The sequence below is a fragment of the Impatiens glandulifera genome, chromosome 1 (assembly GCF_907164915.1).
Source record: "Impatiens glandulifera chromosome 1, dImpGla2.1, whole genome shotgun sequence".
NCBI lineage: Eukaryota > Viridiplantae > Streptophyta > Magnoliopsida > Ericales > Balsaminaceae > Impatiens > Impatiens glandulifera.
Genome location: NC_061862.1, coordinates 131,568,812 through 131,587,727, shown reverse-complemented (window position 1 = coordinate 131,587,727; position 18,916 = coordinate 131,568,812). Strand labels below are relative to the sequence as shown.

Genomic DNA, 18,916 nt, shown 5'->3' with positions numbered 1-18,916 from the left:
TTGTGAAACCCTAATTTGTGAGTTGTGAAAATCCATCTACATTACATGATTTGGATAAATTTTATAATGTTTGATGTGGTTTATTTAATCGGAGTCAAATAACTTATAGGCATATTACATATATAATGAAATTATGAAAGTATGTCTAAATCTATTCTCGCATATATATCAGTTATTCCACGTATTAAACACACACATATATATATATATAATCTGAAAATATCTATTAATCGAGAGATTCTACATATTAAACAAAAAAATCTATAAATCAACATATTAAACAAAAAAATCTATAAATAATAGAAGTATTACTTACCTACTATGTGTTGTATTCGTGTAGAACTTATAAAAAAATCAACTTTGTTGCTGTTAAAACGGAAGAAGAATCTACAAAATAAAGATTGATGATTAAGTTAATAAATAAATAAATATAAGATTGTAAAAGTTGAAGAACAAACATAACTTTATTAAATAAAAACATTACTTACTTGCATAGTTATTGAAGATTTTGAACAAAAACTAGAAGAAGGTAGAAGAAGATAGAAGTTGAAGACTTAAAGAAAGGTTGAATCAAGAATGAACAACGAACATACTATGAGAGAGAAACACTTATTACAATTTACAAATGAATGAAATGATGTTAAATGAATGAAATGATGTTAACTTGTTAAACGTGGATCTAGGAAATGATGTTAAGCGTGATGTTAGTAATGATAAAATAATTAATATATTTATTTAATGATGGTTAGTAGTTACAAGTTATAACGTGGAATTTGATAATTAAGTCATTTAAATTTTATTAATATATATATATATATATATATTAATATTAATATATTCGGGTATCGGGTTTGGGTTTCCAACACTCCCCATCCCCGACCCCGAACCCGATCGGGTACCATTTTTTACTCCCCATCCCCGACCCCGACCCCGAACCCGATTTAAAATACCCGAACCCGATCATCGGGTACCCACGGATATCGGGTATACGGGTACCCATTGCCATCCCTACTCTCGGATGCTCCCTTCTTTTCCTAAGGCCGTCAAGAACTCGTTTTATTTCCTATTAATGAGTTCATTAAATATTTTTTTATTAGTTTAAAATATATTTTATATTCTCATGTTATTAATTTAAATTTTATTAAAGGGGTAAATTAACTTCACCAAAGTGGTACAGTGTAAAAGTCGACCTAAAAAACCAAAATTTTACGAGTTTCTTTCGGTTTGTAGTTTGGTGATACTCGAAAAAGGTTTTCGTGCTTTATTCTTCATACTCGTTTAAAGAATGGTCTCTATTTATAAAGTTAGTTTTTGAAAATCGATTTTTATAACGTTTTAATTTTATCGATTATTCTTCCAGTCTTAGTCATGCTTATAGGTTTTAGCATTTTTTAAAATATTGAAACAACAATATTTAAATATTGGTACATATTGTTGATTACGTTGACTAGGGAGAGAAATACATGAAGAACATCAGTTATTTTTAAGGATGTTAGGGTTTATAAATAAATACCAAACATGCCTTAGTCACAATATATTTTTATGGAAATATCCCAAAAATATTTTGAAATCATTTTCTAATTTTTCGGGATATTTAAAAAATGGTTTGGGGTCCCAAAATTACAAAAACAATTTTTGGTTTTGAAAAGTGAAACCAAACAGACCTTGGGACTGGATTCCTAGACCCTCAGTTTGGATGTTAAGAATTCTAGGTATTTTGCTGAGATTACCGGTCTGAGTGTATAAACTCATCGGTCGTTTAGACATAAGCGACATTACACGATCGACACAAACGACATGATTTTTTCTTGCGCCGTAAGTCATCAAATCGGCGTCAAAATTACCATTGATTAAAGGAAGCGCGATCGGCACAGGCGACACAGCACGATCGACATGGGCTACAGACAGGGGCGGAGCCAGGATGAAAAATTACCTGGGGCTGACTCATTTGCCCGGTTTATTCACTTAATTTGCCCCATTATTTTTTAATTTAGGTGGGGCGGAACCCACCCTAACCAAAGGGTGAATCTAGTTTTTTCACTAGACTGTAAGATTTTTGGTATTATACTATTACGTGTATTAATATATGAACATATTAATTGAATTTTTCTACAAATACCCTTACTAAAATAAAATAAATAGATCTTCGGCCAACCCTTTTTAAATAAAATAAATAAACGAAATTTTAAGAGTAATTAAAATACTCGATTTAAAAAACAAAATTATACATGTTAAAGAAAAATTAAGTTACAAAAACGTGAAAAATGAAATTAATTAGATTTTAAATAAGTGAAACCTAAATATATAAATAAAGAAAATATAAAAAATCTAATTTAGTGTATTTTCGCATATTTGGTAAGAATATAAAAAAATGGAGAAGATGATTATAAAATATTAATGTAAATTTTTTGAAAAAATAAATAATAAACTAACATTATAATAATTTTTATAAAATTAAGTGGGAGGGCAATCACTTGACCTTCCCTTACTCAGACTAAATCCAAAGCCATCGGGACAAATTGTTAAATGTTTAAACTTAATATACATATATTTAAAACTTTAACTTCGGCTACAACCCAAGCATTTTTTTAATTTAGGTGGGGTTGAAGCCCACCCTAGCCCAAGCGTGGCTCCGCCCCTGGCTACACGATAGGTACATGCTGCACAACACGATCGGCACTAGCGGCAAAATATAGTCTTACATCGTAAGTCAACCATTAAGTGTTGCTAGTCTAAGGTTTATTGTATATTTTTAAACACCACTGGAATTTACCATCGATTGCAGTTTATCTATGATCATCTCTTAGAGTTTCTACAATTACCATGTTCTTTTACTCTATTTTGTGAGAGTCAATGTGTCGGGTTGTTGGTTCGCAAGTTGATCCGCCCTTGAAATTTTGAATGATTAATTAAAATAATATTAAATTAAAAATGATATATATATATATATATTTTTTGAACTTGAAATCTTCTATTATATATATAACAAAGTTATTTAACATTCATATTATAAATTCAACCAAATGATTTTATTAACATATAACAATGAACCTTGACATTTGTTTTAATAATTTCTTATAAGTTTTTTTTTAAATGGTAAAGGATGAAGTTTCTTTAATGTGATTTTTTAGTTTATTTTGAAGGGTTAGTTATATCAATTATTTATTAATATATAAAATTATAAAAATAAATTAACAATCTTAAATAATTTAATTATTAAAGTATTTATAGTACAAAATAAATATACAAAATATTTAATGATTAATTAATTGAGTGCAAAGTGTTAGAAGTGAAGTCAAGATGAATATGTGAGAGTAAAAAATTGGTAATGATAAGAAGATATGGTAATGATTGAAATATAAAATGTTTGAAGTGAGATTAAAAAAAAATTAATAATAAGTTTGATGGGAGAATAAATTATAATATTAATTAAATAGCATGTAGTCCGTGCAAATAATGATATAAAAACTGAGAAAAAAATTACGTTTAAAATGTGATAGCATTTTTAATATACTCTCACAAATATATCTAAATTAAACATAGCTCTCGACTCAACAATCGGAACACTTTGAAAATTAAACATCATTAAATATATATATATATATATATATATATATATATATATATATATATATATATATATATATATTAGTCAGTTAAAAAGTTGAATTTATATTATTATAACGTCTCGCGTTTATCAAATTTTGGTGTTGAATTTTAAATAGAAAATTTTATTAGTATAGTTAGTTAAAATATTGTACTTATTTTATATATTGCAAGTTTTAAACATACTTATAACATTTTTAATTTTATTTTTAACCGTTTTAAACTTATGGGTAGGTCAACCCATAATCCGACTCAAATATTCATTTACTCTCACATATATATCCAAATTAACCACAACTCTCGACCTAATAATCCGGATATTTTGAAAATGAATCACCATACATAGGTGAATGAAATGAATGATTAACGGATCAAATTGAGAAATGTGAGTAATAATGAGATATTCGGTGCAAAATATTTGAAATGAGATAGCAAATTAGTAACGTTAGATCTTGATTTTGATGATAAAAAAATAATATAATTAATTTTGAAAGTCAAAAATAAATTATATAAATTGTACATTAGGTCGATGATATTTGAAAGATATAATATTGGATAATGTTTAAATTCTTGTAAACGCTGTAATTGTGCCTAAACTTTTGTTTTAACTTTTTCTTTTTTTGATTCGAACAGTAGGAAGACCAAAATCCCGGTCTAAAACATTTGACTGGTAATTTGTTATTTTATATGAGAGAAAAAAAAGATCGTGCGGCCTTGTTTGGTTATTTGAAATTATTTCTTTAGCGTGTAAAATTATATGGTGAGTCTAAACCAAACCAAACCAGCAACCAATAGTGGCAGGACTAGAAGTTACAGAACTAATTCGAAAAATTGAATTATTTTGTAGAGTTAGTATTTGTGGCTTGATTTATGCCTATTATATAAGAATTTGCTAGTTTGCAGTTTGGTCTTATCACGTGGTTCGACTATAACAGACACTGCGGGATTCGAATTTTATCGGATCTTAAATCAATTAATTTATTGAATAAAATATCAAATTATTCTTATTTAAATATTTTATTATTTTTTAAATATAAAAGTATTTAAGTAATATGTATAGATAAAAACCAAAAATTTTCAAAATTATATCAAATTAGGTTTTTTTTATTAGACTCTCTCATATGATAATTAAATTCAAATGCTCAAAAATTAAGTTGTAGCAATAACGCATTATTACTAAAATATTTAATAAATATATTATTTTATATTATAAATTTTCAAATAATTGGTTATTAACTTAAAAGTAATTTATTTATCCATTTAAATTTATAAATAAATGTTTTAAATACAAATTTGAAAGTTATATAAAAAAAATTGAATTAAGATCATTTTAATAAAATATTTTAAAATAATAATATATATATATATATATATATATATATATATATATATATATATATATATATATATATATATATATATATATATATATATATATATATATATATATATATATATATATATATTGTTATTTGAAGAGAAGTAATTCATTTATCGAAAAAATAAAAAAGTGGAAGAAGTAAAAGAAGAGAGAAAAATTATTTTATTTTTTTGCCACGTTATTTTTTAAACAAATTATTTCTCTTATTTAAATAACTACACTCTTACAAAAATAAATAAATAAATAAAATAAATAAAAATATCATTTATCTATTAAAATAAGTTTACATTAAAACATATCATTACATATTAGAATTATATAGAGATAATCTATATATATATATATTATGATGAGGCTTAATTTTGAAAGTATTCAGATTGTCTAATCTATAGCTGTGATTAATTTAATTAAATATGTGAGAGTAAATACATATTTAAGTCGGATTCTAGATTGATCCACCCATAAACTTAAATGGTTAAAAATAAAATTAAATATACTATAGATGTGTTTCAAACTAGTAACTTAACAAAAACAATTATAATTTTTTAACCAAGTCTAATAACACTTTATATTTTAAATTCAAATACTAAATTTAATGAACACGGTACATTATAACAATATATTTTTACCCGTGTGCATGGCATGGGGATCTTACTAGTTTTATTAAAAATACTATTTAAAATCTATTTATTCTTTTAATAGTTTGGTAAGGTTATTAAATTTAAATTTATTCTTATTAATTAACTAGGCATTTTAATCTATTTTAAATTCTCCAATTAGTTAGTTAAAAAGTTATTAAATTTAAAATTTATTTTATTTCTATAAATTTTTATTATTTTATTTGTTTACTAATAGGTTTTTAAATTAAAATTTTATTTTCTTCCTATTAATTAGGCATGTCAATTTATATTAATTAGCTTTTTAATTTTTTTATTCTTTTATTAGTTAGTTAAGAGGTTATAAATTTAAATTCTATTTTATTAGGTATATTGTTATTTCCTATTAATTAGCCTGTTTATTAGTATAAATTATTGTAAGTGATGCATTATAAATCGGTTCAAAATTACAAGATTATTGGTTTATAGATTTTTTTAATTTTATTTCACAAGAAATCATATTCTTTCTTAATTACAAGTTTTTTTTTTCTCTTTCTTCTTGTTAGTGTTTAATCACACTTTATTAGGGATGTTTATGCTAATTAATATTTTGACATTAATAAAAAATAATTTACATTTTTATTATTATTCGATATTAATATATGCAAATTAGAATATGTGATTTAAATTTTATTTAATAAAAATTCATTCATATTTGAATCTCAAATAAGATTATGTGATTTATTATATACAAATTTAAATATTTAAGAAAAATATGTCAAATAATAAAAATATAATTCTTAAATATAAGATATTGGTTAAACTAATGTATAAATAATAATAATAATAATAATAAAAGAATTTGAAATTATAAGTATTAAAAAAAAACAATTTAAAAAATAAAGGATTCATCTTCCTAAAATTTAGAAATATTATTCCTAAAATTTAGAAATATTATTTAAAATTCTTATGATATTAATAAGACCAAAATCATAATGATAAGTAATTTCATTCTATGTTATTTTCTCTCAACACAAACTTATACAAATACAAAATATCAATTGACAATGGCAAAGTTGAATGATAGCGATCAATGGTGGGAAAGGGGGAGAGTTCTTGGTGTCGGTAGTTATGGGGTTGTCTATGAAGCTCGTCCTTTGCCTGATGATCCTATCTCTCTTATTCTTCCGCCACTTATGGCCGTTAAATCATTCATCAGTAAGGATTCTCTCGACCGTGAGAAACAGTTTTTGTCGATATTTAAAGATGATCATCCAAACATCATTGGTTATTATGGTTGTTCGGATTTCAACATATTTTTGGAGTACGCTTCCGGCGGCGACTTAAAGAAAACTTGTGGAGGATTATCGGAGATGGAGGTGAGCGAATATGTTAAAGGAATTTTGTTGGGTTTGAAAGACATTCATCAATTGGGTTTGGTTCATTGCGATATTAAGCCGGAAAATATATTATTGACGGGCGATGGAGTTCCAAAGATTGCAGATTTTGGATTGGCCATGAAAGCAGGAGTTATTAACGGAACTGACGGAAGGCGAGGGACGCCAGAATATATGGCGCCTGAAGTGATAACACACGGAGTATATAACTGGCCATGTGATATTTGGGCATTGGGTTGTACTGTATTAAAGATGCTAACCGGACAGAAGAAAGTATGGGAAGGATTTCCGACTAATAAGGATATAAAGAATTTTGTGGCAAAACACGACGTCGTACCAATAATTCCCGACGGGCTGTCATTTGAGGCAAAAGATTTCTTACAAAGGTGTCTTGTGAGGGATTTTTGGAATAGATGGAATGTTGAATCACTTCTCAGTCATCCCTTCGTATTGAGAAAGACGAAAGAATTCAACTCATAATTTGAATTTGAATTAATTTATTGAAAAATTACCCTTGTAAAACTATAAGGATTTTGTAATATATAATATAATTCTTTTATGATTTAACTTTTATTGTTTTTAAATAGTTTCTTATATGCATGGTGCTGACCAAGAATGACAGAAAAACATTATATCATTAAATTGATTTCACAATTAAATACTTTCAAGCCACTAGTCTTGGACTGAATTTGAATGTCATGCATAGAACTTCCACTTATGATGAACCAACAATTAGCCTAAGCTCCTTGCAGTATTCCAAACAGAATTCAGATTAGATTAGATGTTAATGTAGAAGTCGATCGAACATTCAGCGATTTTCCATTTTACGTGATTCAACCGAAACATTATCAATAACTCATTACTTATAATGAGGAGTCATGATATAACAACAAGATAAAAAGTAATTATCAGAAGAATTCGAATATCACATGAATCCGAATCCCATTCATTCAAACATGCATTTTCATTTACGTTCGTAAACATTGAGTTATTGGATCAAGTAGATTATTATCAAATTATATATAATAACATGATCAGATGGCATCCGTCCAATAGTTGGCTCGTAACCAACTGAGTTTTGTAGCATCTATTCAAGAATCGTTCAAAACTTTTTGTTCATTCTGTTGTTATGATTTTGATATGTTAATTTGCTTCGTTTGGTAGCCTAGCTCGAGTTCTTACTTCACTAAGCCAAGTGTGTCTCCCAGGTCATGTTAAAATTTTATCATATCATGGAAGCAAGTTAAGGCCAGTTTGGATGTCTGCTTTATATAATTCTCCTAATAGTTAATTTTATTAAAAAGATTAGTTTTATATTCTCTTAACAATTAGTTAAGGTTATTAAATTTAAATTTATTCCTATTAATTAGGTTTTTTTATTTCATTAATTACCATGTTATTTTTATTAGTTTAAAACATATTTTATATTTTAATGTTATTAATTTAAATTTTATTTTATTCCTACTAATTACTATGTTATTTTTTAAATTTACATATAACATATATTAATACTCACATATATTGTCATTAACATTTAATATATATATATATATATATATATATATATATTTAATTAATTAAATTTAAATACACATTAAAGTGTAAATTAACTTCACCAAAGTGGCCTAGGGTAAAGCGTCGACCTAAGAGATCAAAAGATTACGGGTTCGATTCCCCTTGAAACCGTTTTGAATAGAATTGAGAGCATGGTTGTGGGTGTCATTCTAGTTCTTCATAATTCAAAAAAAAAATAGTAAGGTGTAAATTAATTTATTTAATAACGTGTACAAACATTTGGAATTATATGTTGAACTCTAGGAGATTATTCTTCATTATGAAATTTTAATATTTTTTAATTAAGAAGAACTAGAATACATTCATTGATTTTCGCTTCAACTCAAATCGCTTCCATATATTCAATCTATTCTAACTAAATTTACGCATTAAATTGTATGGATACAATAATATTTATACTAACATTTTAATTAAATAAAATAAAAATGGTTCTTAACATTTATAATCACATAAATAAGTCATTTGAGTTATTTGATGACAATAACTCTATACATAGGATTTTTCACTAATAGAAATTTGTTGTAAGACTTCTCCACTATTACTTTTGTAATTATTTTTGAAGTAATATGGTTGACTTCACAACTATTACTCTCATGTGAAACACACTTCACATGTTGATGGGGTGAAGAGAACTCTCAAATGATGCTTTAATGTCGATGCTTTACGCTATCAAATGATGTTTCACATGTCGCCACTGTGAAGCGCAATGAAGCGCTCTCTAATGTGAAGCGCGTTTAACATATTACGACGCTCTTAGGTGAAGCGCGCTTTAATGTCGATGCTTTACGCTATCAAGTGACGCGCGATACACATGTTATTTCTATATTAGATTAGGCCCGCCAATAAATATTAGCTATTATACTACTTTTTAGCTAATATAAATAAAAGTAATAATTTATGTACAAATTAAAGTATTACATACAATCATGAGTGATATGAATAAGTTGAATTGAATTAGTCAGAAATGAAATAATAAAATTGATGAGTAATTGATGTTTCTAGTTCCATGTGGTCCGATGAGAAATGCTTCAAGATCTATTGTTTAAAGCAACCAAGTGAAGTGAATGCGTGCACGTAGTTGACCCTACATGAGAAAGATGAGATGACAAAAATACAGTAAATTGAGTGTTAGCATCTATGTTCAAACTTGCATTCCAATGTTATAGAGTTGATACTGTAGTTATTGTTGACATTGAAATTGAATGCTGAAATAGTAAAGCAATTAAAAATCTCTTAGTACATAATGACTTGAAATAAATATCATAATTATTGTTATTTGACTGAAATAGTGAAATATCGGAATTATTATTGCATGCTTGTTTTTCTTGTTGTTTAAAGCAATGAAATAGTGAAATAACAGAATTAAATTAGTTTGAAATGAAATAATAAAATTGAGGAGTAATTGATGTTTCTAGTTCCATGTGGTCCGATGAGAAAGGCTTCAAGATCCATCGTTTAAAGCAGCCATGTGAAGTGAATGCGTGCACGTAGTTGACCCTACTTGAGAAAGTTGAAATGAAAAAAATAGAGTAAATTGAGTGTTAGCATCTATGTTCAAACTTACATTGTAATGTTGTAGAGTTAATACTGTATCTATTGTTGACATTGAAATTGAAAGTTGAAACAGTAAAACAATTAAAAATCTCTCAGTACATAATGACTTGAAATAAATACCATAATTATTGTTGTTTGATTGAAATGGTGAATTGTCGGAATTATTGTTGCATGACTTGTTTTTCTTGTTGTTTTTCTTTTCCTTATATCTTTCTTTAAGACATCTTTTAATCTATTATCAAAGTATGTTTTCTTCTTCACTTTAATTCATTTGACTCTTATAAAAGTATCATCACAATCTTTGGATATTTTGAAGTATTATTGGATCTAAACTACTAATGTTTCTCAACATCAAACAGTAACTCCAAAATATTCATTTTTTGTTGTTCGAGTTCACTTTCTTAATATTAATTGAGGAAAAATCTTCAAAATGTTTCTCATCGTGAATATTTTCAAAATATGAGAACGTAACATTTTACCAAAATCAAATTACCGACTACACTCAATTTTATCACCAATTTTTCAATTGTAACTATATAATGGTATCTATTTTTTGAGGTGACTAATTTTATATTTTGTTTGTGTATCATATCTTTAAAAAATTATACACCACTTTCGTGAGACATTAACCATTGTTGTTCAAAACACTTGAATGCCTCAAGAGTGTACATATTACTTATATTATTTTAAGACCTCAATTGTGTAGGACAAACATGGCACACAAATAGTTGATTGAAAATAAATTTTTAACTCCTCATATATACGATCATCAATAAATATTTGGAAGTGATTGAAATATTCTAAGAACTTGTGTTTATAGGAGACATACATTTTCAAAACTATACTATTCATGCTATCACTTATTTGGGTTGTAGTCATATCTACACAACACATATATCATCCATATTCTAAAGCTCACTTTCCTTTATGCAAAACATACGCATCAACCATCATTGTCTTGAAATGCGCACTTTGTCAACATTAGATTTCAACTTCAATAAAATCTTTCTTTTCATCAAAATCATATATACATGAAGCAATATCCTTCGAAAACTCTCTAAACTCGTTGAAGACTCCTCTTAAATGTATGGTTGTATTTTGATTAATGTATCCAATACATAGACGATGATTTGTTTGAGGTCATTTTAATGTTAAGACCTTTGACATTGCCTCATCTTGATCGGTAAGAATTTTTGTTAATTTTTGTCAAATATAGTTGTAGTAAATGTCTCAAACAACCATTCATAAGTCAAAACAGTTTCATCATATAATATAGAGGCATAAAAAATTATACGATTAACATCTACAAGTAATGCAATTGGAGGACCTTCATTGTTCTTCTTATAGGTCGTGTCAAAATAAACTATATCTCCAAAGAATCCAAAATCAGCTCGCAATTTAGCATCAACCAAAACATATTGGTTATTAAATCGCCGGCATCAAATGAATAGCATAATAAAAATTGGTATCATCAAACTACATTTTCTACAAATATTCTAACACACTATATGTATCCCAAATCATACAATCTCATGTTCTTTTAGATCGTAAGTAGTTTTTGTAAACTTTAGGAATAAAACATAAATTGTCCCTCTCACATACTTATTTCGTCATAAGAGCATGAGATGTCTTTGGAGGGATTCTCACATCGGATGTCATCTCAATTTGTAAGCTTGTAGATGCAGATATATTCATATGACATTTATACATGTGAGATTTCTTGGTACTTGCAAAAGGATGATTATGCTCATTGAGAAAGTCCACTACTTCAAACACTTCCCTCTTTATTTTCATTTTAGCCTCAAAATCAAACCTTTTTTTAGGACGACTACATTTGACATAAATATCTCATTTGTCTTTTCCCATTTATCAGGGACGGCTATCACCAGGTCGCATTTGACTGGTGATTCTGTGGGCAGGAGTTATTAAATTCAATATAAAATTTGTTTTCAATCAAGATGCTTTTTTAAATAGGATTCCAATTTAAAACACTTTTATACTTTATAATTATTCAATAATGTGAACCTATGGTTATCATCAATTGTGATCTTATCAAACCCTACTGAATCGCAATTCATGCTTTGGCTGCGAAGCCTAGAGCAGCGATAACGCCCGAATCAGGGATGGCTATCACCAGGTCGCATTCGACAGGAGTTATTAAATTCAATATAAAGCTTGTTTTCAATCAATATGCTTTTTCAATAGGATTCCAATTTAAAATGCTTTAATACTTTATAATTATTCAAACATGTGAACCTAAGATTATCAACAATTTAAAAGCCAAATTGGAATAATTCAATTTGGTTTTCCAAGACAGCTTACAGGTAGAGAGTTTGAGATTTCAATTCGCAATAATTGAATACAAATTGTTATTACCTGATTTTTCGTCTCATGAGATCCAGGTGTCACTTTAATGTCATCTCATCAAACTTCCAGAGAGAAGGCTACTAAGACTTTACACACTTGATAAAGAATTATAAGAAGGTAACATTATTTACCTTATTCTCAGCTTTGTAAATAATCTTTTTATATAACTGGCATTGGTGCGAGGATCGCAATTCAACCTTCTTGCAAAGTATTTTGTCTGTGCAATCTCCTTTTCAAGGTGTGTATATTAATGGGATCTTTTTGTATCTAAAAAATAAGTATAATCATGATACAATAATAAAAAATCTCTATACTAAATAAACAAACATTATATTGTACACTAGTAAAATTAGGACTTTTACCGAAAGTATAAACTCTCGGTAAAAGCCCTATATCTGTCGGTAAAAGTCTTTTCCCAAGAACCTGTCAGACTGTCGGCATCCGTCGGTATTGATCTTGTCGGTAAAAGTATAGAGACCTAACCCGACAGTTCTCATATCTTTCGGTATATCCTTTTCCGAAAGTTTTAGTGAATTCTTTCAGAAATGCTTTTACTTCCTTTACTGAAAGATTTATGTATATCTTTCGGTTTTTCTTTACTTCCTTTCCCAAAAGATTCATGCATATCTTTCGGCTCTTCTTCACTTCCTTTTGCCGAAAGATTGATGCATATCTTTCGGCTATTCTTTACTTCCTTTCGGTTTTGCCTTATTGCTTTTACCGAAAGATATGCATATATCTTTCGGTTTTGCTTTATTGCTTTTGCCGAAAGATATATGCATATCTTTCGGTTTTGCTTTATTGCTTTTGCCGAAAGATATATGCATATCTTTCGGTTTTGCTTTATTGTTTTTACCGAAAGATATGCATATATCTTACGGTTTTGCTTTATTTCTTTTACCGAAAGATATGCATATATCTTTCAGTATTTTCTCTTTACAGATTTTGAATATTTTGTTTGTTTTTTACATAACCTTAACCTATTTAATTATCAGTCAAACCAAATAAATATAATAATTAAAAAAATTCATTACATTTTCCAAAATTCGAAATCAATACGTATTACAAACACATGTGTACGTACTAATCCAAAACATAATCCAAAAACATAATCCAACATACTTGTTCCAAACACGATAACATTATCCAAAAACTACATAATAAGCGTACTAACTCGGCGGTGGCTGTGGTGGTTGATTCGATATCCTTGCTAATATTTCTGCAATTTGTCTTTGCGTGTTTTCGTTATTAAATTGAACTATCTCTTCCAGTTCATTGACCCGCGCCCGAAGATGTTGGTTCTCTTCTCTTAACGACGACCCTCCACGTTGAGAATTGTCGCTCCTCCGCCGATCACGTTGAGAATATTGTCATAGCAACAAGGAATTCAATATATTTCAACAGAGAAATTGATCTCATTTTAATTCAGTTAGTGATCATAGAGAGATTACAGCTACAAATGATCTCATTTTAATACTAAAAAAGAAAATTGATTGAACAAGTCCTAATCTTACCTAGGTTCTTGTCAAGGATCTTGGTGAATTGGTTCAATGCAGGGGCACCTTCAATCGCTGTAAAAAGTATTCAATCTGCAAACGATTATACTAATAAATTAACCTATATGCAACCAACAGTAACAAATAAAAAGAATCAGAACTATACAAAAGCATACTTAATTCTCCACGATCAGGCCACCAATAGTTAGTGTTAGTATCTAAGAAAATAAAGAATAGAACAAATCTCAAACATACTTACTGCTTAATACCTGTTGATGGTTAAAATTTTGAACAAACAAGAATCTACCCTAATAAGGTATAGATGTGTGAAGTCTTAGACAAACATAGATATAGTTTAAGATCATAATCAGATCCAAAGATTTTGTACGAACAAGAATCTGCCATAAACATGCAAAAAAGAAAAAATCAAATAAAATGAAATACCTTTAAAGCAAGAGACATAAAATGGCTTAAGAAGGCCGCGACCTAGGCTCTAATAATCAAGATCGGTTGTCACTAAAATAAACTTCACTTTAGTTTTGGTCAAAACATAAACATAACCAAGCATAGTTTAATATGTTTGTTGAAATCTGATCAATCAGTAATTTACAATGAAAATGAAAACAGTTGAAATATTTCAGGAATTGAATTGAATTGAAATCAGTTATTAGAACACAATTGTACTACAGATGGAAGCCCAAAAAGGAATGCATAATATAAGAGAAAGTGAGAAAGGGACCTCTTTCATCAACAACGTCAAGGGAGCAATGGACTATGTGATGAAGCTTTAGGGCGTCGTTTGCTTCGGTGAAACTCTGGATGTAAAGAGGATTGTTCGGTACGATTTCGATTGGAATCAAGTTCAGTTATTCAGATCATAAAGAAGATGATGATGATGATTTAACTAGTGACCGACAACAGCAACGCAGACAGTATCGGCCAACTAGGGCCAATTCTTCGCGATTCAATTTGAAGAGAGACGGAAGAGATCTTCAATCGGGCAGAAGATCGGCGGAAGTGTTCTTGATTGCGGCTAGTTTCGGTGTCGTCGGAGGGCTTCAGCGGAGAGGCGCGCAAAAGAGAGAGAGAGAAGAAAATGGTTTATGTCCGATGTGTGAAATGATATAAAGAGGCTATACCGAAAGTTTTAACTATATCTTTCGGTATTTGGCATTTAATAGTGGCCGATAGTTGTGCCTAAATCTTTCGTCTTTGGATAAAACCGAAAGATATAGTTATTTCTTTCGGTGTTGGCCTTCAATAACATAAAACTGCTGGAAAGTAAGCAAACCTGAAAGATTTAGTGTATATCTTTCGGTATTCCATAGAAAAACCGAAAGATATACCCAAATCTTTTGGTTTTGGCCTTTTAACACCCAAAAAAACTAAGTGCTGAAAATTGGGCAAAACTGAAAGATTTATATGAATCTTTCGGTTTTACCCTTCAAAACCGAAAGATTTGCTCTATATCTTTCGGTAATTGAACTTTTACAATTTACCACCTTCACTTAATTTAACCATTATTATATTTTATCCTTCAAACCTAAACACAATTCTATACATATAATGTAAACAGAAATCCCTACACATACAAATATAAAACATACAATGATCAAACACAAAACTTGTATACATTTTATATAATCAAACAACAACCTATACTTGTAACTAATTAAATCAATTACACAATCCATCTACTTTGAATATTGAATCATAATTGATATGCTTGGACAATTAAATAAGACTCGTGTACTTAGAAACCAAAACACCCAATGGAATAAGGGTAAGAAATTTGTAGACGATGTTCAAAGCCGAAAGATTTAGTGTATATCTTTCGGTATTCCAAAGAAAAACCGAAAGATATACCCAAATCTTTCGGTTTTCGCCTTTAACACCCAAAAAACCAAGTGCTGGAAATTGGGCAAAACCGGAAGATTTATATGAATCTTTCGGTTTTACCCTTCAAAACCGAAAGATTTGCTCTATATCTTTCTGTAATTAAACTTTACAATTTACCATCTTCACTTGATTTAACCATTAATATATTTTATCCTTCAAACCTAAACACAATTATATACATATAATTTAAATAAAAATCTCTACACATACAAATATAAAACATAATTACTCATTCTAAGTATATAATGATCAAACACAAAGCTTGTATACATTATATATATATAATCAAACAAAACAACATATGCTTGTAACTTAACTCAATCACAAAAGAAACTTGTGAAGGATGGCCAAAGCCGAAAGATTTACCCTAAATCTTTCAGTATTCTATAGAAAAACCGAAAGATATATGTACATCTTTCGGTTTTGGCCTTTAAAACCAAAAAAACCATGTACTTAGCCATTTTCTGGATTTTCTTTTTTAAATTGATCAAAGCCGAAAGATATATACTATATCTTTCGGTATATACCTTAAAGAAAATCCTATACTTAGCCGTTTTTCTAAAAATGATTTGGAAGGGATCAAAGCCGAAAGATATAGTATATATCTTTCGGTATAAACTTTAAAGAAAATCCTATACTTATCCATTTTTTAAAAATGTTTTGGAAGGGATCAAAGACAAAAGATATAGTATATATCTTTCGGTATACACCTTAAAGAAAATCCTACACTTAGCCGTTTTCCTGAAAATATTTTGGAAGGGATCAAAGCCGAAAGATATAGTATATATCTTTCGGTATAAACCTTAAAGAAAATCCTATACTTAGCCGTATTTTAAAATGTTTTGGAAGGGATCAAAGACGAAAGATACACTATATATCTTTCGGTATTATATCTAAACACCAAAGATTTACAACCACTTTCGGCACCTATACCGACAGATTTATAAATCTGTCGAAAACATCTTTCGGTAAAACCCCCTTTATTACTAGTGGTAGTTTTGATCACGATCTAGAAAATGATCTCCTACCATATCAAAAGAAACAAAAAGATCTCCTACCAAACCAAAAAAAAACTCAGTTTTAACTTGAGATTGTGATTGACAAAATTCTAGCTTCCTCATTGTTTTCACAGACCAACTAACTATCTTCCTGTATTTCCTCCTATTTTAGTAAGTTTCAATCTTAAAGATAGTGAATATTGAGTTGGACAGTAATTTACTGTGTTTTTTTCTTACTAAGCACAATCTCTCATTTCTTTGTTTGGAACAATAATTTCGTAATTTGATTCTTGATTCCGTAGATATTTGCCCATTCGTTGTATTCAACCTTCCATATTTCATCATTTTTTTATTTCAGGCCTCAAACTTTCCGTTTCATTCAACACTTTTTCCTCAATCTTTTAAGAGCTCTGTTTCTGAATTTCCAGTTTCTTAGAGCTCTATTTTTGTTCTGTTTCATCTATCGTTTTCTTGCTTGAATGGATTTCCACGAAGTCATGCACATCTTTTTCCTTATTCCTATTCTTTCTCCCCATTTTAGCAGAAGAACGAGATAATGCAAGAAATTAAGAATGCAAACAACTCAGCCAAACCCAATTTACTTACAACCGAGAAAAATCTTCGACCAGGAATGACCGTAGACTAGAAAACTAGTGACCATATTTCACAACCCAACGACCTAAGAACTGAAAGCAATTGATGACCAAGAACAAACACGACCCAAGCGACATGTTCTCAAACAACCCTAGCGATCGTATTTCTTTTTTCCCGACCCAAGATTCGCGACACAAGTGAACATATTCCAGACGAACGTGTCAGACGTGTCGATTATGTCGATCGTGCCGAATGTGCCAACGAATGTGACTCCAATCACATTTATCGTAACCTAAGACCAAATTAAACAATTGAATTTCGCGCAAGCGTTCTAACTATGTCGAACGTTCCAAACGTATTGACCGTACTCATCGTGCCGATTGTGCTAGACGCCGAAGATCGTGATTCCGACGCAAATCTCCCCTAGTTTGTTTTAAACATCGTTAATATGTACTATATTTTAAATTAAATTTATATTTATTCTTTATTAATTAGGCATTTTATTTTATTAATTACATTTTTTTTATTAGTTTAAAATATATTTTAGATTTTTCTGTTAGTTAGTTAAGATGTTATTAAATTTAAATTTTATTTTTATTCCTATTAATTACCTGTTACTTTTTAATAATTTGCTTTTAAAATAATTTTTTATTAGTTTAAAAATTAATTTGTATTAGTTCGTTAAGAGTTAAGAGGTTATTAAATTAATTTTATTTTCTTCCTATTAATTAGGCATGTTATTTTGTATTAATTAGGTTTTTAATTTGTTTATATTCTTTTATTAGTTAGTGAAGAGGGTATGTTATTATCTATTATAGCTTTTAAATTATTTGTTTATTAGTTTAAATTATTGTTATGAATTATATATCTATTCAAAATTACAAGATCACACTGTTATAGATTCTTTGAATTTCATTCCCCAAGAAATCAAATTATAATTCTTTTAAATTATTTGTTTATTAGTTTAATAATTTTTTTTTCTTGTTAGTGTTTAATCACCCTTATTATGAATGTTTAAGCTAATGAATATTTTGAACTTAATAAATTAAAAAGAATTTATATATTTTTTATTATTCGATATTAATATATATAAACAAATTAGAATATGTGATTTAAATTTTAATTAAGAAAAACCTATCCATATTAGAATCTGAAATAAGATTATGTGATTTATTATATACAAATTTCAATATTAATAAAAAAATCTCAACTAATATATTCATATACAATATAGAAATATAAGAATACTAATGGTTAAACCAATGTAAAAATTTCATTTAATCAATAATAATAATAATAATAATAATAAAATTTGAAATTAAAAGTATTCTAATTTTTTTTTAAAAAAATAAAGGAATTCTATTTTGTTAGGAAATGAGAGACTTGATGGCCAATCTTACTGAAAGTTAAAAATATTTTCTAAAACCTATATGATATTAATAGATCAAAATAA

The 18,916-nt window shown here is 28.2% G+C and overlaps 1 protein-coding gene across 1 annotated transcript; it reads left to right on the top strand.

Moving 5' to 3' along the window:
• The first annotated feature begins 6,650 nt into the window (after window positions 1-6,650).
• Window positions 6,651-7,460, top strand: LOC124943515 (mitogen-activated protein kinase kinase kinase 20-like). Its single transcript, XM_047484017.1, has one exon. The coding sequence runs from the start codon at window positions 6,651-6,653 to the stop codon at window positions 7,458-7,460; it is 810 nt and encodes a 269-aa protein (XP_047339973.1).
• The last annotated feature ends 11,456 nt before the right edge of the window (window positions 7,461-18,916 follow it).

Bases quoted from the DNA above. Each gene is read 5' to 3' on its own strand.
- LOC124943515 (XM_047484017.1), top strand. From the start codon at position 6,651: ATGGCAAAGTTGAATGATAGCGATCAATGGTGGGAAAGGGGGAGAGTT.